The sequence below is a fragment of the Episyrphus balteatus genome, chromosome 1, assembly GCF_945859705.1.
Source record: "Episyrphus balteatus chromosome 1, idEpiBalt1.1, whole genome shotgun sequence".
Taxonomy (NCBI): domain Eukaryota; kingdom Metazoa; phylum Arthropoda; class Insecta; order Diptera; family Syrphidae; genus Episyrphus; species Episyrphus balteatus.
Window position 1 is genome coordinate 3,904,281 of NC_079134.1, and position 26,065 is coordinate 3,930,345.

General features: G+C 31.0%; 3 protein-coding genes across 3 annotated transcripts; 1 reads left to right on the plus strand and 2 right to left on the minus strand.

Annotated features, from left to right (window-relative positions):
- Nucleotides 1-2,089: 2,089 nt before the first annotated feature.
- LOC129906479 (DNA-binding protein D-ETS-6) lies at nucleotides 2,090-19,878 on the minus strand. The gene is made up of 3 exons (XM_055982263.1): nucleotides 18,416-19,878; nucleotides 6,013-6,250; nucleotides 2,090-2,984 (listed from the first exon to the last, which is right to left on the minus strand). The coding sequence occupies exons 1-3, from the start codon at nucleotides 18,900-18,902 to the stop codon at nucleotides 2,771-2,773; spliced, it is 939 nt and encodes a 312-aa protein (XP_055838238.1). The 5' UTR covers nucleotides 18,903-19,878; the 3' UTR covers nucleotides 2,090-2,770.
- A 383-nt stretch (nucleotides 19,879-20,261) lies between these two features.
- On the plus strand, nucleotides 20,262-21,753 carry LOC129906465 (uncharacterized). The gene is made up of 3 exons (XM_055982253.1): nucleotides 20,262-20,655; nucleotides 20,728-20,908; nucleotides 20,968-21,753. Coding segments are annotated over exons 1-3 (969 nt in total). The 5' UTR covers nucleotides 20,262-20,653.
- Nucleotides 21,706-22,887, minus strand: LOC129905689 (putative nuclease HARBI1). Its single transcript, XM_055981228.1, has 3 exons — nucleotides 22,470-22,887; nucleotides 22,271-22,415; nucleotides 21,706-22,204 (listed from the first exon to the last, which is right to left on the minus strand). Exons 1-3 carry the CDS (start codon nucleotides 22,875-22,877, stop codon nucleotides 21,816-21,818), a joined length of 942 nt encoding a protein of 313 aa, XP_055837203.1. The 5' UTR covers nucleotides 22,878-22,887; the 3' UTR covers nucleotides 21,706-21,815.
- Between the last annotated feature and the right edge of the window lie 3,178 nt (nucleotides 22,888-26,065).

The following is a 26,065-nucleotide window of genomic DNA, read 5'->3' on the forward strand; positions in this document are numbered from 1 at the left end:
AATATTACGTATACAAAGTTTAATCAAAATCGTTAGAGCCGTTTTCGAGAAATTCGTAATATCGTATTTTTTTGTATGGGAGGTATACGTTCTAAACGAGATATAAAAAAACAAAAAAAAACCAACTTTCAGAATTCCATAAAAATCATCTGTACCAAATTTGAAGAAAATCCATCCACCCGTTTAGGCTGTGGAAATGTGTACAGATGGACGCACAACCGCACAGACGCACAGACGTACAGACGCACGGACGGAATTGCGGGACCCACTTTTTCGGAATTCTCCATCATCGTAATGTTGGTTTTGATTAAAACCTCAATTTTTTTTTTCGACACGAAACCAATACTTGCCCTATAGAGCAAGTAAAAATACGTATTTATTATCCCTGAATTAAAAACAAATTTTGAAAAACTGGTAATTTTGCTGATTTTTCATGGTTTTTGACTGGCTTCAGAACCTTAGCTATTCTATGTAGGAGGGTTATACTAACCAAATATTAAATATAGATATTTTTGAACAAAATAAATCTTAAATCAACTCGATATCTTCAATAGACGCAAAGATATAGGTACAAGTTTACAAGTCCGGCAATTCTGTCTGTCTGTCTGTATATATGTACCTCGAGTTACAGCCTAAACGATTGAAGTGATTTTCTTCCAACTTGGAAGTTAAAAGTTTTGGTGATTCCCTAGAGGGGAAATTTAATTGTTTTTAACGACCAAAACCAACGGTCCCTGCCAGCGTTTAGGTAAAGGTAATATTAAAATTTTGGAAAATTTTCAAACAACACATTTTTGCATTTTTAAAAAATATTAAATTTTTTTTTTTTGAAAAATCAATTATTTTGAAAACGGTTCGGTCAAAAATTTTGAAAATTTGTTTTTATGTGTGAATTAATTATTTCTCTAAATTGACAAACCAATTTTTTTTTTGAAAAATGTTAGAAAATTTTTATAATACCTACATATAAAAAATTAATTTTTAAGCCTAGAATTTTTTTTTCTAAAAATTCTTTTGGATACAAGAAATCAAATGGCGTACTTGGTTATGTGTACAAGATCATTTAAAACGGTGTTTAGTTAATTATAAAAAACAGATTTTTTTTCACTACTTAAAAATATCAAATTTTCCCTAATTTTGTTCAGTAAAAGGCTTTAACATTAAAGTAACTTTTACCATAAGAGCAAGTAAGTGCAGTCATGCATTTTATTTGTATCTTTTTTGTATAGATAGATAAATAAAAGGGAGGAAAAATAATAGACAGGCTTCTATTTGCGCAAAATTTCAATTAAGAAGATGGTCTTTTTTTGACACTTAATTTCTTTTAGAGCATTTTATTTGACTTCATGAAAAAAGCGGAAAATTTCCACAAAGTATATACCTGTGCAGATCCTTTAGCGATTACCTTTCAGTTTAAAATTTCGACATGATCATGGACGTTATCTCAAATAATGGAAGCACGTTAACGTTGAACTATTTTGATTTTATTGACTGATAAAAAATAATCAACTATTTTTGCTCACACTCTGTATAAAACATTCGAAGAGGCCTTAAAGAGACATGCAGATTTTGAAAACGATCTGTACACTTTGAAATAGTGTTAAATACTTCTTGTAATTGAAAATATCCAAAGGGGTTTTGATACCATAGAATAAAACACACTGTTTCTGAAGTCCTTTTCTTTTCTTTAAATTTATCAACGGGGCCGCTGTAAAGTCCTTAGTGACCACCAGTTATGTAAATTTTTGACTTGCCTCAAAAATCATCTTAGTTCATAAATTTATTCAACAAAACAAAACTTTTTCTTAACCAATAAAGAATGTTTTAAAAAAATGTTACACATACACCACAGTGACCGAATATTAAAACAAAATTATCTACCGCTGGCTGCAATGAAAATGTTGTTAAGTCATTTAAATCATAAATTAATGACTGTGTAACCAACCAACCGACGACTTCAACATAAACCTAACAACTCTTCCTTTGAAATTTCGTTCTCAAATCAAAACAACAAAAACAATTCTTTTGAACAATTTCTATATTTTTCTTATAATTACTACATTATTCATATGTATACTGTTTTTTTAAAGACAATCATTTATTTACATTTAATTAATTTTAATAAATTAAGTACACAAAACATATTATCTACTGGCTTATAAACTAAACTTATTCAAATGGAGAGACAAAAAGGTTTATCAAGAAAAAAGATTGTATAACAATTACAATTAGTATAAAATAACACATAATCGTTCAACGAACGGTAACCATTCTACTTCAAGGTAATCCTTTTCGGACAAATTTTTGTTATCACACAAGAAGAGGTTATCATAGCATCTAATTAAATTATTATGAGTGCAAGGACAAAGACACTGGACTAGAGCTCCAGTGTCCCATCCATGGGTGGTCTTTTAATGAATTGGGAGTTTATTATATTATACCGGAACTCCCAATGACCACTAGCACACTCATAAAATATACCTTTTTTATATGGATATGTGAGACGACAAGGATGATGCATTTAAGGAACAATATTAAAAGGATTGCTGTAATTGAGATGAGGTAATTCAACAAGTTACGTTTAATTAAATCCATTGGCTGATGGGCGAGGTTCAAAACTCGGTGGTGAGTAGGGCCAATATGGACCAGATGGAAACATCGGTGCGGAAGTAGTCGTTGATGGTGGAAGAAGATTTGTACTTGAGGTTGTGATATTACTCGGGGAATGAGAAGTTGCGGCGGTAATGGGCGATGACATCGTTGCTGATGGTCAGGGATAGCCCAGGCTGGATGATGACGATGGAGAGTGGTCAGGTTGTAGGCCAGGATGGTGATGATGAAGATGTTTATAGGAACTGTATGCAGCAGCAGAATCACAGCCTTGAGCCTGAGCTTGACAAGCTGCCATTAGACCATGGAAATCAAATTTGTAGGCGTATCGCTTGCCGTGAACTTTTGTCATGAAGTTTTTGTCGTAGTAATATCTAGAAAGAAAACAAATGAAAATAAGTAAATTATGTTTTAAAATATATAAAAACAAATTAAGTCAAGAATATAAAACTGTTAATGGGAAAATAAGTAATCTGGTAAAGAAATGTGAGTATCTAATAAAACTTATGGGTTTTGAACTTGAACCTGTTTGTAATAGATTGCGCAATGAAAAAGTAAGTTGAACTTGATTTTGTTTTTTTCATGCCAGTTAAATTGTCTAAATTGCCCTTATTAACCCTTAAGTGTTCATCATTTGTTAAACTTAATTTTATTTATTCCTTACATATTATGGAAAAAATGTTTCTCATACGCCCAAGTGACCCGAAATATTTTTTTGATTGTAAAGAGTTTAAAGTTATTTTTGATAATTTTTTTGTTTTGCTCGTTTTCTGTGATTTCTACCAATAAGAATATTGAATGATCTCTAAAACTGTTATGAAAATCAGTTAAAATATAAATTGTTTTGATTTTCGTCACGTTTCAACAAATGTACCTACAAACACATGTGATACTAACATTAATTTATTTGTACTGATAAAATTGATTACAATCGATTAATGACGAACAGCAGCACTTCAAGATATCAAGATATTAACAACAAATCGTATCTTAACTGAGAAATCTGTGTTTAAATCGAATATAAAAATTGATTGGCTTTTAAAGCCAATTTTAAATTGTATATCAGTAAGCGCAAAAAAATAACTTTTTCGTATTTGATATAGGCATTGAATAATTATAATTATATATGTATAGAAGTGAAGCCGATAGTTTCTCAAGTCCTACAATTTTAGTTTTTTTTTCATCAGATGTATTAAAAAATCCACAAAGAGAATGGAGCTTGTCCTAGATAATTCTGCTTCCAAAAATTTGTTTATAAAAATGGAAATTTCACTTAGGTATACAAATATTAGGAAAACCAATATCAAACAAAAATAAATCTATTGACACTTCGTCATCCCATAACAGAAAAAAGAAAATAATGCATTTTACTCATGCATTCAAAATCAACAATGCAACAAAAAATGTCAAACAAAAATATTGAAACAACAACTGCGTAATAAATATAGCCGTGTTTTATTGGTAACTTAGTAAAATTTTACACGGTAAACAACAAATAATGATTGCTTAGGATAAACAAAAGTTTTTTATTTGTTGATTTACAGGGACAATTTTTTTCTAAACTTATACATTTTTGACCCTTCAATAAAAAAGGATTATTAAAAACACATAAAAGTAATCGTTTTTTGTTGTTTATAGCATAAAATGTTTACTCAGTCAAATACTGAGTACCAATAAAACACGGCTTATATCTATAGTAAATCAATTTCTCCTTACGCTTTCACAAGCGGTTTTACATATAAATGAAAAATAGAGCAAGTATACGCCACAGTGAATGTGAACAACTTGAAAATAATGTGAATTGCAACTAAGGCACACTTCAACTCTGAACAAAACCTTCAAGTTTTTTTTGTGATGTTAAATTTAAAAAAACAGAGTAGGTACTTTAATAATAATCAAATTTAAAAAAAAATTTCTTCACCCTCGTAAATTCTGCTTATTTTTAAATATAACGAAAAAAAAAATTAAAAAAATAGGAACCTAATAAAAACAAATACCTACAAATAATAGTGGAGTCACTAAAGCTAAAAAATTGCAATACTAGGGAACCGAGCTGAACAGTTCCGATTGAGATGATTTTTTTTTTTAAACATCGATAATAAAAAATATTTTTAAGTTTTAAAAATTAAAATTAAGATATTTACGAACAAAAATAATATTTTTTCAAAAATTTTGTTTTAATTTCATAAATTTAATGATTTCAAAAGGCTCTTGGGCAAAACTGAAAAATAAAAAGGAGACGATAGAAAATTGTCCCTGACTTCCATAGAATTTGTTTCTTTAAATAATCATTTAGTATATGAAGTTTAAACTACATTTTTAACTAAAAGAGGTTAAAGATAAGATAAGATAACCTACGTTTTGAAAAAACAAATCATCAAAATCGGAGCCATAAGTCGGGTTCCTAAGCCGTTTGCTTTAGTTACTCTACTATACAAAAATATAAATAGATTTTTTTTTATAGTTTTAGCTACTTAGTAACCAACAAATTCGTTTTAATGGATTTTTTCGCTTTCGACTAAACACTGACTGTAGCGCCACATCTTATTCATAGCGGATTTTTTTCCCGGTGTCACTTCTATAAATTATGCAATGGTGGAATACATTGTAACGTGTCCCTTTAGATTTTAGAATAAGTGAATACCTAGGTAGGTAAGTACTCATTAAGATTTAAACATATAGGTACTCTAGATTTTTTTTAACTCAGGATCTAATAATAAAGTTGTGTTGAATATTATTGGCAAACAAAATACTTTATGTATCTATGAATGAATTAAACTCACATACAGCGGTATCTAGAAACCTACGCACAATATATTTCCAACTCTAGACACTTCCAAGAAAATTCCAAGAAATCATTGAAATGCATAAATAGAGGCTTGAAAGTTAAAACCGCAAAAACTGTTTCTATATTCGAGATAAAGATCCTGTTTGTGCTTGCCTTGCACAAAATCCGTGAAAGAGCCGGTTAAAATGAAATCCCAATCTAATGAGTCACCATTTAACCACACTGCTTCATCTCTTCAGCAACGTAGGTAATCCTCTTCGGTATTTGATTGTACCTACTACACTCGTATCTATCTTTTTCCTAAACACGTTCACTCGTTCACGTTTCGGTTACAAACTACAAAAAAAAACTGCTTTGTCATATAAAAATTTCTACGTCTCTAGGTCTATCAGACTTTGATGACGTTAATTATGAAAATCTCAAGTTCATGGAAATTTTTTTATCACCCAAAGAACAGAAGCCCCCGAAGATAATTTCAAGAATTATTGACGACATGTACTGTGGCACTGCCACTTAAAATAAATATCAAAATTTAAACACAATCGTATGCGATTTCAATAAAAAAAAAAAATATTTCATGAGAGTTTGAGAGAAAAAGTTCTTCTTTAACTTACCTTAAAGCTCTACTGAGCTTATCATAGTTCATGTTTGGTTTGGCCTTGCGCTCTCCCCAGCGCTTTGCAACTTCGTCTGGGTCGATGAGCTTAAATTCACCGTTGGTGCCCTCCCATGTTATACAATTGGCATTCGACGAATCGGCTAGTAGCTCCAGCAGGAATTGCCACAATTGGATCTGCCCCGAACCTTGTGCCACCAATCGGTGTGAAGCGGCATTTAACAGTTGATATGGATCTAAAAACAGACAAAAATAAAGACAAACTGATGTAGAGTGGTTGTTTGTGTGGTGAGATTGAGGAATTATTAAGACTTTTTTTTTTTGGCTAAACAAGTATGGTTAATGAGAAAGAAAACCTCTCCTTCTTTTGAAAGTTAATGGTAAATGAAGTTCAAAATGGTGGCAATTTATTTCGTGTTTCATTTGACAAAGAAAAAAAAATTGTTTAATTTATTTAAAACCTTTTTAAGATGAACAAAAATAACGAAAAGACTTATAATAATGGAACAAAAATTTAGTTATTTGGACTCATACGAAAAAATTGTTTTGTGAATAACTTGAATTTCAAGAAAATCTCTGTTGAAAATTTTTAATAATTCTTTTTTTTTCAAACCAGATATAAGTTATTTCAATTTTATGGAGTGATCTTATTTTCAAGGTATGGAATAAAATGTTTGTGGGAAGATTTGGGGAGAGATTTGCTGAAGTCTGTCTGTCAACCCGCGAATCTTTTAGAGGAGAGTCATACATTTTTATGGAGTAAAATCAGCTTTACAACACGTACACGTACAGAGTTAGTGAGCTCTCCTAGGCCTACGTTAAGAACCCAAAGATACTTGACTTTTATCCTCGAACAGCATGCGCTTCCAATCCCCTGTAGATTTTGTCCACAGTTTAGTCTGCTGCACGATAATGCATGCTAGAGTGATTTGAGAATATATTCAAGATTTAAGTATTCCAGCTTTGGATTTACCACACAGAAGTCGCGGATTTAAATTCAATAGAAGACGTCTAGGAAATATTCCAGAAATACATTCGCGACCGAAATCCACCTCCAAGCAGTCTTGATCAACTGAAAACTGGAGTGAAAAAACCTTTAAGTTAATTGAATCATTTATTTTCAAAACACGATAAGTCCATGATTTTAAATTTTGCAGGAGAAGAAAAAAACGTTCTATTTTCTTTTGATGTGTGTAGCAAAATTTATAAAAAATATATTCTGTAGAATTTTAGCCTAGGTACAAAATACCGTTTTGTTTTTAATTTTTGGAGACATAGTTCAAAAGATAAAAAATAAAAACGCTTTTGGACTTATCATGCTTTGAAAATAAACGGATGTGAAATTAGTTTTAAAATGGGTACACAATTTTGCTTTCATCCCCAGTCTATCACAAAATTGTATATGAGATTAAAATATAATTTCCGGAGTACTTCTTTAACTTTAAAGACTCTTTAAACTTAAGATTTTCAGCCAGTAGCTTAATATAGCATTTACACATAAAAAAGCTGTTGTTTATTTTCAAAAGATGATAAGTCCTGGATTTATCCTGTTTTTGATACTAAAAAATATTTCGCTTAGCTGTAAAATCGGATATAGATGGAGTAGATACTTCATTATTTTGAAGATAGACGTGGTTATCCCTAGAGTAACAAGTTAGTCAAAAAAAACGAATTTTGAAAAAAAGTGGACTTATCATGTTTTGAAAATAAATGATTCAACTCGTGGAATGAACAGAAGACTCCAAGTTGCCATATGCGCTAGAGAAGACAATACCAAGTATTGCATAAAATTGGAAAGAACTGTCACCTGCTTCCATTAAAAAAATATTTTTTTTTATATTTAATGCGGGTTCAGTATTTCCAAAATTTGATTTTAACCGGAGGTAACAGAACCAAAATTCATTTTATATATTAAATATATTTAATTAAACTTTATACTTCAGGAGAAAAGATCTCTATTATTTTTTTCTTCGTAAAAACAAAATTGATTAAAAAGTTTTTTTTTCAAACATATAAAATAAACAGCCTATGTACTTTAGTACGTTAATCAGCCACACTTTTTCTTCAAAAAACTTTTGATAAAGTAAATTGTAAGTATATAGTTCATAACAAAAGACAAAAGTTCGATATGCTAAGATTGCTACGAACTTTTCGCTTCTTTTTATCAAGATTTTAAAATAAGTATGAAAAAAAAATTATTTAAGTTGTTTTGTCTACTTGTCTTGAGATAACAAGAAGCCAAAAGTCCGCAAAATCTCTGCATATCTAACAAGTAGGAAATTATAAGTATTTAAGTGGTTTTGTCTACTTGTTTTTAAATCATGATAAAAAGAAGACAAAAATAACGTAAAAATCTCTGCATATCGAACTTTTGTCTTGCGACCGTACTTCCAATTTACCTTATCAATGAGTTTTGTAGACAAAGTGTCACTGATTAAATTTGCAATCAATTACTTAATCTGTGAGACAAATCGCTTAAATTGAAAATTTAGTTGGAAACGGTTTGAATATTGTCTATTAAATTTTTGTATAATATGGGGTTTTTTAGAGTTCGAGAAATAGATAAATCAATCTTGATCGATTTGAGATAAGGAAAAGGAAATGACGCGTTTCAAATAAATGATGTTTTGACAACAACTGTTGTCTTTTTCTTTGTATCGTTAAAGAAAAGAAAATATTTTTGAAACTATGTTCTAATCTACATCAGCTACATTTACTATATCGACGACCCTAAAAACCAATAGTAAAGTTCCGTTTAATATTTCGAAATATAGTTGGCGGTCATAATAATTCAAAAATACTAAAATTTTATACGTGAGGTCCGGTTGGGCGGATACATTAAAGTTTAAAGTCGTTGATGAAGTTAATGAAGCTGATGTAGCTTGACGAGAAATAGACCCCTGGTGATGGAATCCACAACAAATTTCTTGACCAAATTGACAACACTTGTAGTCGTGTAACTTTCATTTTGGTTTCTAAATTTTCTGCAAGCGTTCCTGGAATCATTCTTTGAGATAGAATAAAATTAAGTTAAGTTTTTTTAATCAAATTATGCTGACTTTTCACGTTTCGATTTTTGCCGTGCTACGGAGTTTTTTGGCGTAAGTCGACTGTTTTGAACGTAAGCCTCAGGTGACTTAAGTGAGAATCCCCATAGAAGAATCCTAGTCGACTTTAGCCGTGTGTCATATTGTGCGACTCGTAAAAATTCGGCATTAGAGATGCTATCTTTTACAAACCATAACAACTAAAAATAAACTTAATACTTTTTATCCGACTACGGTGAAATGAAAAGTAGGAATGTATGAGGAGTAATAAAACTATGTACTTTTTGTCAAAAACAAGAAACGAAGTTGTACTTTTTCATATGATTTCAAGTTTTTGCATATTTTCAGTCCTCGATTTGAGAGGTTGATTTTTTGTTTTCAGTTAACTTGAGCTTATTTAATTGAGGATTAAAATGTAAGGAACAGAACTGAATAGGACTTGGTTTGAAAAAAAAAGTAAAATTTCATTTTGTTTCAAGTGGTTCATTTGTTCCATCATAAGTTCTAAAATTCTTATTTTAAATTCACAAATTGAGGAACATTGAAAGCGTCTTCCTTTTCTGCAGTTTATAAGCTATAAACCGTTACATTAAATTTAATATGGCGCTCCAAAAATGGAACTCCAAAAATTAGATACCTACTTTTTTAAAATTTTGATTGATATTAAGAACACTTGGAACCGAACGAATCTTGAGACTCATTATTTCAGTATTTGAATACAAAAGGATTTATAGAAAATTTATAGAGTCCTTTAAAATTCAGGTACTTATTCATTGATATTGCTTTGGCATACAAAAAAATTATTATTTGAAACTCATCACAATTATTTTGTTGGTCACTTTAAAGAGATCTTAATACTAATTGTAACCTTTTAAAACTTTTGGTCATAAACAACCAAGAGACCGGAAAGAGTCGGTTAATTTTGGAAAAAAAAAATCCCCATAACATAGACAGCTTTCATTATATTTTCGTCAAAAACAAAATAATATAATGAATCACAAAACAAATGGTTTTTCGTATGAATCATAATCTTTTTTCGATCTCAAAAAAAATATTTTGAAATAATCGTTAATTCATGATCTCGTTATCCGCACCGCACACACATATGTATGTTAAGTCAAAACGGATTTCTTAGAATTCGACATTGCGAAAACAAAACAACACAAACTTGTATGACTAATTTATTGTTAAAAATTGTATATGCGCCAAGAAGACGCTGAACTATACCATCAGCCAAGCCTTGATAAAAATAAAAAACAAAATTAATAAATTTAAAACCATCATCTACGAGTATTGCTAATTTTTCTGTCCATTTTATTTTTAACAGAGACAAACCATTATAAAGCATTGGCCTTGCAGCAGCGGCGGCCGCGGCTGCAGATGGATGATGGTAATGATGATGGTGAGGGTGATGCGGTTGCATCCGGACGCCAAAACGCCGATTAAAATCCTCTGAAAGGCGCCACATTACGCCCACATCAACACTCACACTCATTATTTCAAGCTTTAACAGTATTTTTTGTTTATTTTTTTTTTTTTTTTCAAAATGTGTCAAAATCTTTTCTTGGAATTTGTTATAAACTTTTTGATTTTGTGAACACACCGAATTTTCAAAGCATACAATGACTAAAATTTTCTAAACACGTCCAAACGCCAACAACTCGCCGAAGAAACTGAAATGAATAAAAAAGCACAAAGTTCGTCTAAGCATCCTTAAAAGAAAACACCCATTCACTATCATCATCCACCCACCACCTTCATACACCATTTATGGATTGCCATCGTCATGAATGCGGGGCGAAAGGGCATGGATGACGGTATAGTATAAGTCAACAAGGGGTAGTTTTTTGCAATAACATCAACATCACCTGGTGGGTGGACGTGAAACATATGTCTTACTAGGCGATTAACGCAAATCTAACCAATGATCCCTGTATGAATAAAAAACAAATCAATTAAATGACACCCTCGTCAATGGTGACGAGAGCAACAGCGACCGAATTGACAGTCCCTATCACTATAACCAGCGTTGTTATAGTACATTTATCTATTTTTTTTCTTACGATTTTCACTTACATATTTGTCAATTTTCCTAGCTAAAATATGACACTCTTCTGTAGGTCAGAAATCTCTTTTAGTGAAACACGTCTAATGAACGGATTTTTGACAGCTGTCACATTATTTTTACTTGCGATATAGGTACTATAGGGCAAGTTTAGGATTCGTAAAAAAAATCGAACTCGAGATAACAATTTTACATGACATTACGATGATGGAGAATGCCAAAAAAGTGGGTCCGGCAATTCTGTCTGTCTGTCTGTCTGTCTGTCTGTCTGTCTGTCCGTCTGTCTCTATCTGGAGCTGCAGCCTAAACGAGTGAAGTGATTTTCTTCAAACTTGGTAGTTAGCAGTTTTTGGTGATTCCCTAGAGGGGAAATTGAAATTTTTTTTTTATGACCAAAACTAACGGTACCTGCCATATAACGGAAATAGAAAAGTTAATTTTTTTCAAAAACGGCTCTAACGATTTTGATTAAAATTTTTGTGTGTAATACTACGCATAAGGGCCAACTTTTTAAATAAAAAAAATATTTTTTGTACCGTTATTAACGGTACCTGTCATAGAACGGTTTTTTTCGTTTCTGAATATCTCGTACAAAATTAACCCGATTTAAATGAAAATTTTTATACAAAAGTGTGTAAGTAAAGATAATATTAAAATTTTAGAAAATTTTCAAAAAACGCATTTTTGGTTTTTTAAAAAATATTTCAAAGTTTTTTTTTGAAAAATCAATTTTTTGAAAACGGATCAATGAAAAATGTTGAAATTTAGTTTTTATGTGTAAATTAATTATTTCTTCAAAATGGCATACCAACTTTTTTTTTGAAAAATGTTAAAAAAATTTTATATATAAAAAATTATTTTTTTAAAAAACGGCTCCTACAATTTTCAAAATTTTTTTTCTAAAAATACCTTTTTATACGAGAAATAAAATGGCATATTTGTTTTTTTTTTTAAGATATTTTAAAACGGAGTTTTATTAATTATAAAAACAGATTTAATTTTATAACTTATGAAATTTCTTCAAAATATCGAATTTTAAATTTCTTGAATAAAAAGCTTTAACATTATAGTTACTTTAAGCATAAGAGCAAGTACGTGCGACCCCAGTCGTGCAATTTATTTCTTTATTATTTGATACTCACTCTTCCGATATTGAATGAGTTTAAAATGTCTAGCCTCTTTTGGTTTTTTCTCACCATCAAGTGCAAGTGAGAAAGCACGACAGAAACATTAAAATGAGTTGAGGCCTATGTAGAAAACGTCTAAGACCCTGTTTAGGTTACCTACAAACTGACGGACGTGAATATTCTAAATCTAAACCGTGGTGTATAAAGTATGATAAATTCAAACAAAATTAGGCGTGTTTACACAGATTGCAGAAATAATATTAACATAATCGGGAGGACTAGCCAATAAACAATTTTGCTTCTGTAAAACTTTACAGAAGTTTTAGAAGCACATGTGAAGATTTACAGAAGAAAAATTGTTTTTTTTTTTAGTAGTTAAGTCGTAAGTGCATATTGCATTTAGACGCAGTTGACATTGAACTCAGTCCTTCGACTTGTTTTGACATCTCTGGACGGTGTTCATTCTGACAGCTATGTGAGTCCGCCCTTCAAGCAAGAAAACGGAGTTCAGAAAAGACACTCGGACCTGAGACCGCGAAAGACGGGGTTGTACTCACACACTTGCAACTTTTTGTATATGAACACAAAGTCGAAGGAGAAATCGTGGTGAAAAAACCAATACATATAAAATCGGCTCCGCGGTGATTCTAATTTCCATACTAATTTGAGCCGCCTTCGGACCAGTTTCTGCCTCGAAGTCGGACTCAGCTCCGCCTGAGGCTGAGCGGATTCGGACCGAGGTCGGACCTGTTTGCTTGAAGGGCGAAGATTTTAAATGAGTTTTAAATTTCTTGCCTCTTTTTGATTTTGACATCTCTTTCTCACCATGAAGTGCAAGTCAGAAAGCAACAAATAAACGTCAAAATTAGACTGCGGAGTGAAGCCAATGTGAACACCGTTCTGTGTTGCTTTATAAATTGCATTTCTTGATAAGAAAGAAATAACGACCGTGAAGTCCTAGTAAAAAAGGAACACATAGACATCAAAATGGTTCTGAGTCGAATGTGAAAACCCTCAAAAAAGGCAAAGTTTGTGCTGTTAACAGTCTTCTAGAAGATGAACTACATCATGGATTGCGATAGAACGTCGACTTTGTCTGAGATCCACTACTGCCTCAAAATTTAAGTCAGTACCATAACTTTTAAAACAGGAAGATTCAATACTGACAAGCTGTCAAGTAGGTAGTCACTAAGCTGCTGTCAAAATACTCATAGCTTCAATACATTAACTATCTTATGGTACCTTTATTCCCGTTTCTCTTCCATTTGACAAAACAAAAATCCTATAACAATCCTGTCATCCCTGTTTGATGCTAGTACAGGAAGGAAGGATGCTATACTTACACACTCTGCCAAGGAAACGGAAAGCGATCCCATTGTTTGACTGCGAGATGCGAGATGGGAAGTCAAACCACCTGCTGTGATCATTTTCATTGGTGGGGTTGCATATTTTTCGGCAGAGGATTATTGTGATTTTATTATTAGATACCACACTCTGTGAAAAATTATCATATTTACGTCGTTTATTAACTTCACTTGAACTTTTTTATTAACTCCTGTGCTGCTCTCTATAACGGTGAGCTTTCATATACCGTTATGATATTATAATATGATGGGTTTGTTCTTTTTGGCGTGATTGTTATGAATAATTATTATCATATTGAATGAGTAGTCGAGTAGAGAGAGGGCGGCTTAAATTAAACAACCATCAGAACAAACTCAATGAAGGGGAATAAATTGTATCGTAAAGGTACGAGTATGATGAAATATTGTATCTTTCAATTCAAGTGTGTGCAATTACCGTTGTTGCCGCACTCTCTTATCACTTACCGCATAAATCTTTTAAGAAGTAAAAGAATGGTTTTTACACACTTGACCAAAACGGATTTCTTTTATTTTCACCCTAACCCTTGATGAGATGGGAGAGCGTGAAATTCCCATGACCATTTATTTAATCACATTGCAATTTCAATTGAATCCTTTTATGAGGAAAATTTATCCACCCCTTCTTTCGCTAAAGTACGTTTTAGATCGGTCAATAATGGGTTAACGTATAAAGTAGAGAAAGATTCTTCTTGGATAAGATGCAGTGTAATATGTGTTTTTTTTTTCTATTAGTTGGCAGTGTGGGTATTGGTTTGAAGGTATGTTTGCAGTGACGTGATTTGATTTGGGAAAAAGAGTAGGTATACAATTTACTCCTACTTCCTTAGATTTAGTTTATACCTTCCTTCCTGGCTGTCATTGACTTTTGTTGTTTGTCTTTTCTTTTTTTAACGAATGAAAGTGTTATCTATTTTTTTAAATAGCTATATGTATCTGTCGATTTGATGAACTTTTGTATAGGTAAAGGTATTGACGAATTTATTTATGGATGTGTAAGTGTATGGAGGATTTCATGTGTTCATTAAGATATCATACTGAGAGTGGATAAAAATCTTATTAACTTTCATCATATAATCTGATGGAATGGTAGGTAATAAAAGAATCGTTAACTTTGTTTTAAAAACAATGGATAGTGATTTTACTTTATTCCTATTTAATACAAATGTAACCATAGTAATTATAAAGAATTTACGAAAAGGGTTATCGGTAAAGGAAATTGCAATATTGAAATTGCATTTTGACATTCATACCTAATTGATATTGACATTTTTGGAAGTTTTTATCTGGAATATGAGACAATTGCTCAAAATCTTGAATTTTTCCTTTCGTTGTTCTGTGTGTATTGATTGGACACATTACCATATATAAGGTTGGCAGAGGGCGCAAAGAGCGTAAAGACGTTACTCAGGGTCATAGCATAGCCAACAAAACACCAGTAGTCCTCTAATGGAGCGTCATAAACGAAATAGCCAAAAGTGCCGTTGAAAAATTGAATTGAACTGAATTCTTTTGGCGTGTCACATGTTTAAAAATTAAAACACGCTCGACAAAATTCTAACTCATAAAGTTTGGTTTAAGGCAAAAATAGAACGCAACTTCGTTTAATTTCCTTTCTTCACAAAGTTCTACCGCCTCAACTTTGTTTGAGTAAGAACTTTGCTTGAGTAAGAACTTTGCTTTTTTAAGGCTATTTGGGGGTCTAACTGATTAAAATTCGATTTAATAAAGATCTTATTGTTTATTATGTATATTAGGGTGGGTCAAAAAAATCGAAATTTGTTTTTTTGATTTGGTACCTCGAAAACTCGATTGCTAGACACATCTAGAATATACTCACCAAATAAGAGCTCTTTATCTTAATGGGAAGGTCCTCCGCTTTTTAATTTTCCATTTTTACATCAAGCTTCTACTAAAAAAAATATTTTTTTTAATAATTGAATTATTAGCCAATTTTTTTTACATATTCTTGTAGAAAATTAAACGCTCTACAAAAAAGGTTGAATACACTTTTTTGAATTATCAAAAAATTTCAAAAATCGAGAAAATCTCTAAAAATTCGTTTTTTGTTCTTAATTTTGTAACAAATTGAAAAATTATAATAATCAAACGCGCATGGATGCGAATATGTTCTGAACGGTTAAAGCAACCAATTTGAGGCCAGTGACTTTTTTGTAGAACATTTAAGCCCCCAAAATAATCCATCTTACTAATTTAATAATAATGACTTTTCAGTGAATTAGAAAATTTTGAAAAGTAAAAAAAGTTTTTATATTTTTGTTTAACTTTGACCTCGAATATCTTTCAAATGGTTAGATAAATAAAAAAAGTTATTAGGACCTTTTTTGTGGAGCAATCTGTTTTCTACAAGAATATGTCATGCGCGTTTGATTATTATAATTTTTCAATTTGTCACAAAATTAAGAACAAAAAACGAATTTTTAAAGATTTTCTCGATTTACAAAAACGGTTAGATAATTCAAAAAAGTGTATTTAACCTTTTTTTGTAGAGCGTTAAATTTTCTACAAGAATATGTAAAAAAATTGGCTAAAAATTCAATTAATAAAAAAAATATTTTTTTTTAGTAGAAGCTTGATGTAAAAAGAAAAATTGAAAAGCGGAGGACCTTCCCATTAAGAAATTAAGATAAAGAGCTCATATTTGGTGAGTATATTCTAGAGGTGTCTAGCAATCGAGTTCTCGAAGTACCAAATCAAAAAAACCAATTTCCATTTTTTTTGACCCACGCTAATGTATATGCTGAAATATACATATGTTAAAAATGGTTTATGTTTTATTTGGTTTAGTTTTTGAGTACCTTAAAAAATATTTTTATCAAACCGGGTCTGAAAAATATAAGCGCAAAATTTTAAACGACTTAGTAAATTGCTAAAGCCATTTAGTAAGTTACGAAGTTAAAAATCAGTCATCTTTTTGGCTTAGTAACTTACTAAAATGGCTTAGCAATTTACTTATTCGTTTAAAATTTTGCGCTATAATTTTTGTTTACTTTTTTTTTGCAAAATAATTGATATTTTTTAACGTTTTCACTATCAAATAGTGGGAACTGCTTCTTTTCTAGTATACTGCACGTGCGAACAAAAACAAATTATAATTAACATGAACTAAGTCGAAAAAACATGGAAACACCATTGGAATAGTGAATGATTTACTAATGATAACCTAACTAAAATGTAAAGACCCTATAAAGACCTATTTTGATATTAAATTTTCACTCAGAACTAGACCCATGCCATTATTGAATTGTACTTCATATTAGTTATTTTCTGAATAGTTTCACGGAGCCGTTTAAATGGAGGAAAACAAGAAAAAATAAAAACTGATTTCTTTTTGAGATATAATTTTCATTATATTATTAAGAGCCGTTTGCTGAATCGAAACTTAATAGACTTAATATAAACATTTAAGTTCAACAAAAATCCTTATGTGAAGAAAAAGTAGAGAAGAGTTTATGTTCAACATAAACTGTTTAGGTTTCGTTTCAGCAAATGGCCCTAAGAGCTTGAAACAATTCATAAAATTTTGTCACTAGTGAAAATCTACAAAGTATTTCAGATCCAAACGCTTTTTAAATATTAAATAGGAACAAAGTTTAACCTAAAAATATAAATTATATGATTAAAAAAATAAATAAAACAAAAATTTAAAGATATGAAAATATTTTTTCTATAAGTAAGTGCCGGCCTTTGAGTTATCAAAAAGATAATGCCATTGATAAGTAAACAAAGTACCTATACACAATATGAAAATTATCCTTTTACTATCGAAAACAAGATGGCGCCACTTTAATCTACTTATACAATTGTGCCGCACTTATATTTGAAATGATCACGCATATATTAAATGATAGATACGAATGTATGTATCTATCTATAAAAAATATTTGTTTATGTAATCCAGATTCAACCACGCTGAACACGTTGCGTAAACTTGGGTTCAAAAATGTAGGCAAATTTTCTAAATCATGTTGAAAAACTTTTTTTGTTATTTTTAGAAAATAACATTTGCTTAAAATAAAAAAAAATTAATTTTAAATTTGTCTATATATGCAAGGAAGGATGATTCTTCTAACGGACATATATACAGTTGAACAAATCCAGGTACCTATTCTATTAAACTCATTGTAACCAGTTCGACAATCAAACTTGCGAAAAACAGAGTTTGTTTTGTGGAAATAAAATTCTACAAAAATTAGAGAACTAATTAATGTCCATCAATATAAGGACCAACCTTTGTTAGTTCTGGACAAATTAATATTTGGTATTTTTTTAATTTTCATACAAAAAACTCAAAAAAAAAAAAAAAAATACCGACATCCCGTCGGCCATTTCCGTTGTTTTTTTTTTTTTATTTTAAAAGGTTCCGCTTTTTAAATAGAATCAAGAAAATGCACAAATAAGATCTCATAATTAACACAAAAGTGTTCTATAAAATGTAAAACTGATTAAAATTTCTTAAATATCACCAATATCTTCCTAAAGTTTATTCACTAAACTAAAAAAATGAGAAAGTCTATATCTTGTATGGCATTTTCAACAAATTCAAGTTTCATTTTCCAAGAAATTTGAAGCCATATTGAAGAATCTTGTTTTTGTCTATTTCAAACAGGATTATATTTTCGAATTCAAGCCAAATAACACACAATAATGTCAACCGGAAATTACTCATCTCTTAAGAAAGTTAATGGTAGGTAAGGTATACCTACATAATGCACAACACAAACTATGGTAAGTTATAATAAATCTTCTTTATACTCACTTGGTTCATTATCATTTAACATCGGACTAGTTTCTCTTCCCGTCGCCGAATACAATGTATACGCAAAATGCTTCGCCACCAATATTCCACCATCTTTAGAGCCGGCACAAACCCAAAAGTCAGCTTTTGACAGTTCGCACAATTCATTTCCATTCTTTGGAAATCTGGAAAGATCCGGCTTGGGATCGATGTTAAATTTTCTAGTCATCCATTTAACCCAACTACGAATGTGTGAAGAGTCCCATACTCTTGGATCGACTGGAAGTACAGGATCACCTTCTTCTTCATCTTCGTCATCTTCTTCATCATCATCTTTGTCTTCTGTTTCCTTTTTGTCTTTTTCACTAATTCTACTACTCTCACTAGGACTTAAATCTAAACGTTCACTACCACTTGTTCTACTTAATTTTTCCGCCTCTTCCACGTGGGTTTCGTCACTTTCCCTAAACGTCCTTTCATCATACCGCTGGGGGTCATTTTCTTGCATGATATCAAGAATGTTGTTATTATGTATAGTATTTTTGTTATTTTTCAAGATCACACATACAACTCAAAATTATTGTTAAATTCATTTTGTTGGCACTGGTTAATTTATTTGGCTTTTAATGATTCACTCAGCGGCGCCAAAATAAAGTCAAAAAATTCCTGGAAAGCTCAATATAGACGCATAACATCGTCGCCGTCACGGACGCTGTCGCGGTGAATTGTGGTAAGTTTAGTTTGACAGTCTCCCTCTCTATGGTAAACACAATCAAACTGTCACTGAATTTGTATTTTTATTCAAAAAAGGAGAAACCGCCACAACGAAAAATCGATCGAACAACTATCGGAAATAGTGTGAATCAGCATAAACTATTTTGAACTTGGATTTCTAAGAAAATTTCTACGAAAAAGTCATTAAAATGATTCACTTGACCATCGTTCCAAATTCAACATAGAGACAACACACACAGAGAAAGCTTTACAATATTTACTCAACACAAAATAACAAAAAACCGTTATAAACAATAAGTTTAGTTTTAAAAGAAATGAACAAACAATTTATAATTGAAACCCAAAGGCGGATAAGTTTCCGTTTCAAAGATCCAACCGGTGTCCTTTGATTCACAAAAAAACGCGTCCTTCTTCGCGGGTTCGCAATTTCAAAATAAAACTTATTTCAAATGAGTAAGCTATTGAAGTCTTCAATTAAATTCATTGAGAGAAATATCGCAGAGAGAATTAAGCTCTTTCATACACGATCAATGGTCTTCTCTCAGAGTGACTCCATTCATAAAAGCCATAAAAGTCAAATAGAAATACGATGACGATCATCATTTAGGTACAAGAGAGTATAAAATGAAAAGCTTTTATCACTCTCTTCTCTCAACTCTCATGCAATATTTGTTTTTATGAATGAAATTGTTCAAATGTTGAGTGTAGGAAATTTTTCAAACTCTCAATCGCTTTGTTCCCTTCTCTTCCCCACATAGGTCGTTTGCCGTTCAATGTTCAATCGACCGACGATCGATGACGTTTACATTGAACAAATAGACTGATGATTCATATGAGAGAGATCCGTGGAAAATAAACTTGTTTTCAACGCTTTCAAATGTTTTTGTTGTTGTTGTGATACATTATAAAAAGTTCACTTGGGGAGATTCCCAAATGGGATTCCGTCTGCTATTAAAAAAACGATCGGTGGTTGTATAGAGTTGAGTTTTGGTAGACAATTGTGTGGTTGCGTCATTGTTTCTCAGAAAAATTGTTAGATTCGTTGAATGGGAGAGAGGAAAATTATATTGCAAAGCACTTTTTTTTTTGTGGATTGATGTGTAGATACAATTTTTTGTCTTCTTGGAATTATTAGGTTTTATCATCGAAACATTGTTGCAGTCAATTTATATGAATCGTTTTTAATTTGTTGAAGAATGAATCATCTTTTACTATATACGGATGATTTCAGTTTTTCATTCATAAAAACAAACAAAAATCTTATCTTGGGATCGGGCAGTGTGTGACAGTATGTTGTAAATCGGTTTGTTTGCTGGCGCTTATACAATTGCAGTTGTATGAATTATCAGATGTAGGTAAAGTTTGTATTACTATGATGTCTTGATGATTTGGTGGTTTTTTTTTTACAATGTAAAAAAAACTTACCTTTTAATGAAAATCCCTATCGGCAATGAAGTTTCTCCCTCGAGACTCGAGTTATTTCTATTTTTGTTTTGATAGGGAACAGATCTTTAGAATCAAAAAATGTAAGTATTTTTTCAAAAACAAAACAAAAAAAATTCTGTAAAAAATAAAGGTACAATTATTTACATTCTTAGGACGAGTTCAACCACCAAAAACCAAATGGAAACTTTGGTTGGTTTTATGGAGAAAAATCCGGATATCGCCTCTGGATATACCAAAAAGAGCAAGGAGGAAGTAACAAGTTTTTGGCAAACTGTGGAACGTGAGCTCAACAGTATTGGACCACCTATTAAGTCAATATTGGAATGGAAAAAGGTTAATGTTTTTTGTTGAATTCAATTTTTAAAATTATTATTAGGTATTTATCTTTTTAGGTGTGGACAGATAAAAGGAAGTATATAAAAAATAAAATATCGGAAAACCTTAAAATGAAGCAGTCAACTGGAGGGGGCCCATTCCGAGAGTATAAATTTGCTCCTTTGGACCAAACAATAATCAAATTATGTGGAATGACTCAATCTGTAGAAGGTTGTTCTGATTCTCGGAAATTTGGGTTGCCTTCGTGCTCAAAACGACAAAATGAAAACCAAGATGCCAAAATAGAAAATGTGTTAGTATCTCCACCATCTAAAAAATACAAAACTTCGGAGACCATACCCACAGCTGAAGAATTGGAATTTTCACCAATGTCTGAGGGCGACGACTTCGGGCAAATTAATGCAAATACAAGTGAGTCTTTCAGTCATATAGCAAAGCCAATCTCATGTCCATCTAAAAACGCAACAGCAACAAAAAGCACTGCTGAATTTTTGGAAAAAGAACTTCAACTTCATAGGGAAATTTGTGATAAAATTGGGCTAGCAATAGAAAAATATGACAAAGAAAGAGCAAACAATCAAGTCCAACATAATGAAATAAAAATTAGCCTACAAAAAATATGCAAATCAATTGATCGTCTCTGTGACCACCAGCAAAAATATTTTGAAGAACAAAAACGTAATAATTTGGAAATGGAACAATTTCGAAGATGTCAGCTTGACGAACAAAAGCGTAATAACATTGAAATGGAACGATTTCGAAAATGTAAACTTGAAACGAATATTCAATATAAGCAAATAGGAATTGAAAATGTAGAAGCCCAGCTTCGACTTTTAAATTAAGCAATTTTTGTACAATGATTTTTTTTTTTAAATTTATTTATTTTGTTTGAATAAACATAATTTTAAATTGAATCTCCAATTTGCGTTCTAATGGTTTGAGCTAAATTCATATACTCTGAATTATTAAGGGGATTTTCTGGTTCTTCGATATCAGTATTGACCTCATCTCTCGTTCTTGGAAGGTCCATTGAATCAAAATCAGCGTTGAAATGAATGCAAATGTTATGTAATGCACAACAAACATTAACTATCTGCACAGCTTTATCAGGTTGGTAGGGAAGTTCCCTTGCACCAAGCAGGCATCTCCACCTGTTTTTGAGAACACCATTTACTCTCTCAATAATGTTGCGGCATTGCCTATGTTTCATATTGAAACGGCTCTGAGATGTGCCAACCTCTGGATTTCTATGGGGAGTTAAAAGCCATGGTTCTAGTGGATAACCAGCGTCTCCTAAATAGAAAAAAAACTATTTAAAAAAAATGTATTTCACAAAATTACACCATGAAATGATCTTACCCAGCAACCATGAGTTTTCTTCTCCATTTAAATACTTTTGTTCCAACCATGATCTTACTTCGCTCACCTTCCAAATGAGCGCATCATGAGATGATCCCGGGCGGCTAGCATCAACAAACCGAATTCGCATGTCAGCATCACAAATCTATTCTTAATGTTTAAATGAATGTGTTCAGTAAGTATATTGTTAATTTTTTACCAATAAAGCATTTAAGCTAAAAAATCCTTTTCGATTGTAAAATAAGTGTTTGTTTTGTTTAGGCGCGATTATGCGAATGTGTGTACCATCTACACACCCGATAACGCTTGGAATACGATATTTTTCATAGAATTTAATGGATGTGTTCCGTTTCTCCTGGGGTGTCATGTCCATGTTTATCCAAGTTGAACATAACTTGTCTTCAAATATATTCAATACATCCGTAAGAACGTCTGAAAACGTAGACTGAGCTAGACCGACGTTATGGTCGTTTCCAACTCCTTTTTGGTATCCTCCTTCTGCAAAGAAGCGCAAGCATGCACTTAGCTTTACAATGGGGGGAATACCAAATGTTTTTTTTGATTTTGGAAATGAACTTGTCAGAATTTCCAACAAGAAAATAAACATCGACTTATTTGTACGATAGTATTTTTTAAATCTAAAAATAATAATTGAGGTAAACGTTAAAAATATAAACTCCCAACTTACGTTGCTTCTTCATTAGCTAATACAAACATTGCACTATTAAACATTTTAGTTGTTTTACTTTGAACAAAATATGTAAAATCAAAATTGGAGCTGTCTAAATTTTTGAAGAAATTTTTTTAACATGATATTATCGACAGGACTGAAGATAAATTAAGTTGAATTTATCACACCCGTTTGATACATATTATAGCTCCACTTAAAGAAACGAGTTTAATTTATAAACAGTTTAATTGAAAGTTGAAAATTTGTTTAATGCATTCACCATTTTCTACAGTTGAATTGCTGATTGAAAAATGTAATCTTACTTGCAATCCAATCGAAGGTTCTTAAGCTTTTTGCGCTTGACAAATTCATGACAAAACTAATTAAAGAACCTTTTTAAATTCAAGCAGTTGAATAATAAACAGTTGAATAATAAAACCCCCTTTAAACTAAAAGACTAGATTGAATTTTCCAAAGTAATCTTGGGGTAGTATCTATTTATGGTATGACTCCCGGTGTTTTTTCAGAGAGAAGAGACTCTCAGCTATAGTTTGATGTATATTCATATTTTTGTAATGAGTGTTTTTTTTTATAAATATGTACGTTTTGTATATTTTAAATAAATTTATATCGAAAAAGTACTAGTTGAAGAATATTCTATGGCGTATACGTACTTTTTTATTTTTATTTAAATTAAGCTTTAGTGCATTTTAAACATAAACACATGTTTGAAACAGAGTGCTGCATACAAAAGCAACGATATGATAGTGCGTCTATAACGTTTAAAGTTGTTAAAGTTACTTTTAAATTTTCAGTAAGATTGCACTTTTGGCACGAATTTTTGAATAATAATGTTTTGGGTTCTATTTCTTTGATTCATTTCTTGATAGAATTATTAGATACCAAATATCAGGTATCTTTTAGAAATTCATAAAATCACCTTTTTTGAAATAAATAATTTTCAAATAATCGGTCATACCTATGGGAAACAGAATATGCATTATTCTATAATTTAGTTTATTCTTATATTTATTACCTGTTTTTTTTTCTTAAACCTTGTCAAAAATGTCCTTCTAACCTAAATAACGAGAAATAAACACGTTTATTGTCCCAACCTAACCTTTGCAATTATCTTTTGGTCTAATCCTAATTGAATAACCCAGTTAAACAAAATTTAAAAAGAAATCAAAATTTGTATCTTTTCCTAGTAAACTTTTACTTCTAGTGAATTTGACCAATATTTCTTCTTAATTTAAAATAAAGATAAAATACGATCACACCACATTTCCAACTTGTTCGAAATCTCGATAAGGAGTGCCTTAGAAATCTTTAGTGGTTTACTTTCGTATGTTACTTTACTATCTATCTATTCATTCAAGTTATTAGTGATCCACATTTATCAATGGTATTGGAAGCTGATAACGGCGCTAGGCATAGTGAAAGTCTAAGAAAGTGATACAGAATTTTAATCAAGGTTCAAAGTTTAAGCACTATTTCAAAAGAATATCATGTTTAGTCACTTCCGGGTAAGACAAGGTTAAGAGAATTTTTAATAAAAATTCGATGTTTGGCAAGTTAAACCATCAAAATTTAATGGATACAAATTTCAAGCCAAATCTTAGAATTTATTATCATTTTATTTTTTGCAAAATACCTATAGACCTCTACTATAATTTACATGAAAAATTAAAAATATTAAGATTTCACTCTTGTGCTTTTACAGCCTACAGATCAGCGTCCCTTTTTGTGTAGCTGCAGCTGATAGAAAGGTCACTCGGGCGTATGAGAAACATTTTTTTTTTCAATATCGATTGGTCCAATCTTAAACGCGTTACCCTGTTCTTGAGAATTAGAATAGATACGATAGCTAAATTTTTATCTTTTCTTTGTAAATTTGCACTTCCAGTAAAATGTTCTACTTTGCCTGAAATTTCTTTTTAATTTAAAAAACAGATAAAGTAGGTACTTTTTCTTAATTTAAGAAACATATGAAATTTGAACGCATAATTTTTCGAACAAAATCCAAGATCTGGATAAAGATTAATTCAGTAATCTTTACTAACTATCTTTCCATTAAAGTATTAATTGAGGGCTTGGTTCAACTTAATCAATCATTAGTAGCTGATAAAGTGATACAAAATTTTAATCAATAAGTGGTTTTTTGTATAAACATACAAGATACGTACTGGGTTCAAAGTACGTACGCGGCGTTTCTTCAAAAGAATATCATGCTTAGTCACTTCCGGGCAAAACAACGCTAATAGATAATTTAATGTTTTTGTTTATATTTCAATATTTTTGCAAAGTTATTTTTTACAATAATTACAATTTAAATTACTACAAATTCACTGCTGTCCGTTGACTTCCCATACAAAGAGCTGTAGCTAAGAGTATACAGTCACTCGGGCGTATGAGTAACAAAATTTGTAGAAATATTGGGTTATGTTTTATTTTTAAAAATTTTTATGTCAGTATTTTTCTTTCAAAATTTCTTTCCTCTCTAGTGAGACCCAATCGACATAACAACTATCGATTGATCTAATCTTAAATAGGTAACCTTTTTCTATAGAATTAAAAAACGAAAACAAATTTTTTATCTTTTCCTTGTAAATTTTCACTTCCAGCACTTTTAAGAGCAGATAAAACTTAAATACACAAAACTTTTTTAACAACTTTTAGAAATCTCGATAATGAAGTTACACAGAAATCTGTGAAATTATTAAAAATCAATCAATGACTTTAGATTTACACTATCAATGGATAGTGGAAAAAAAAAACAATTTGGTAGCCGATTAACGTCACTAGGCTATTTGTTAATCTAAAAAAGTTTGATAAACTATAAATCAATATTTTTGTTTAGGATCTACTAGGTACAAGGTACATACTTACGAGGCATTTCTTCAAAATAATAAGATTTTACTAGTAAATGATTTATCAGAAAATCGAAAAGGTGACCTTCAAAACCGGAAACTTTTATATCAGCTACGATTTCAGGTAAGAACCAATTCCGATTCAAAGTTCTAACTTTTAACTTGAACCAATCTAGATAGACTAGAACTATCTTTGGCTGAAAATTAAAAGGTCAAAAGTGACAAAAACATAAAGGAGATTAGGGATTATGAACG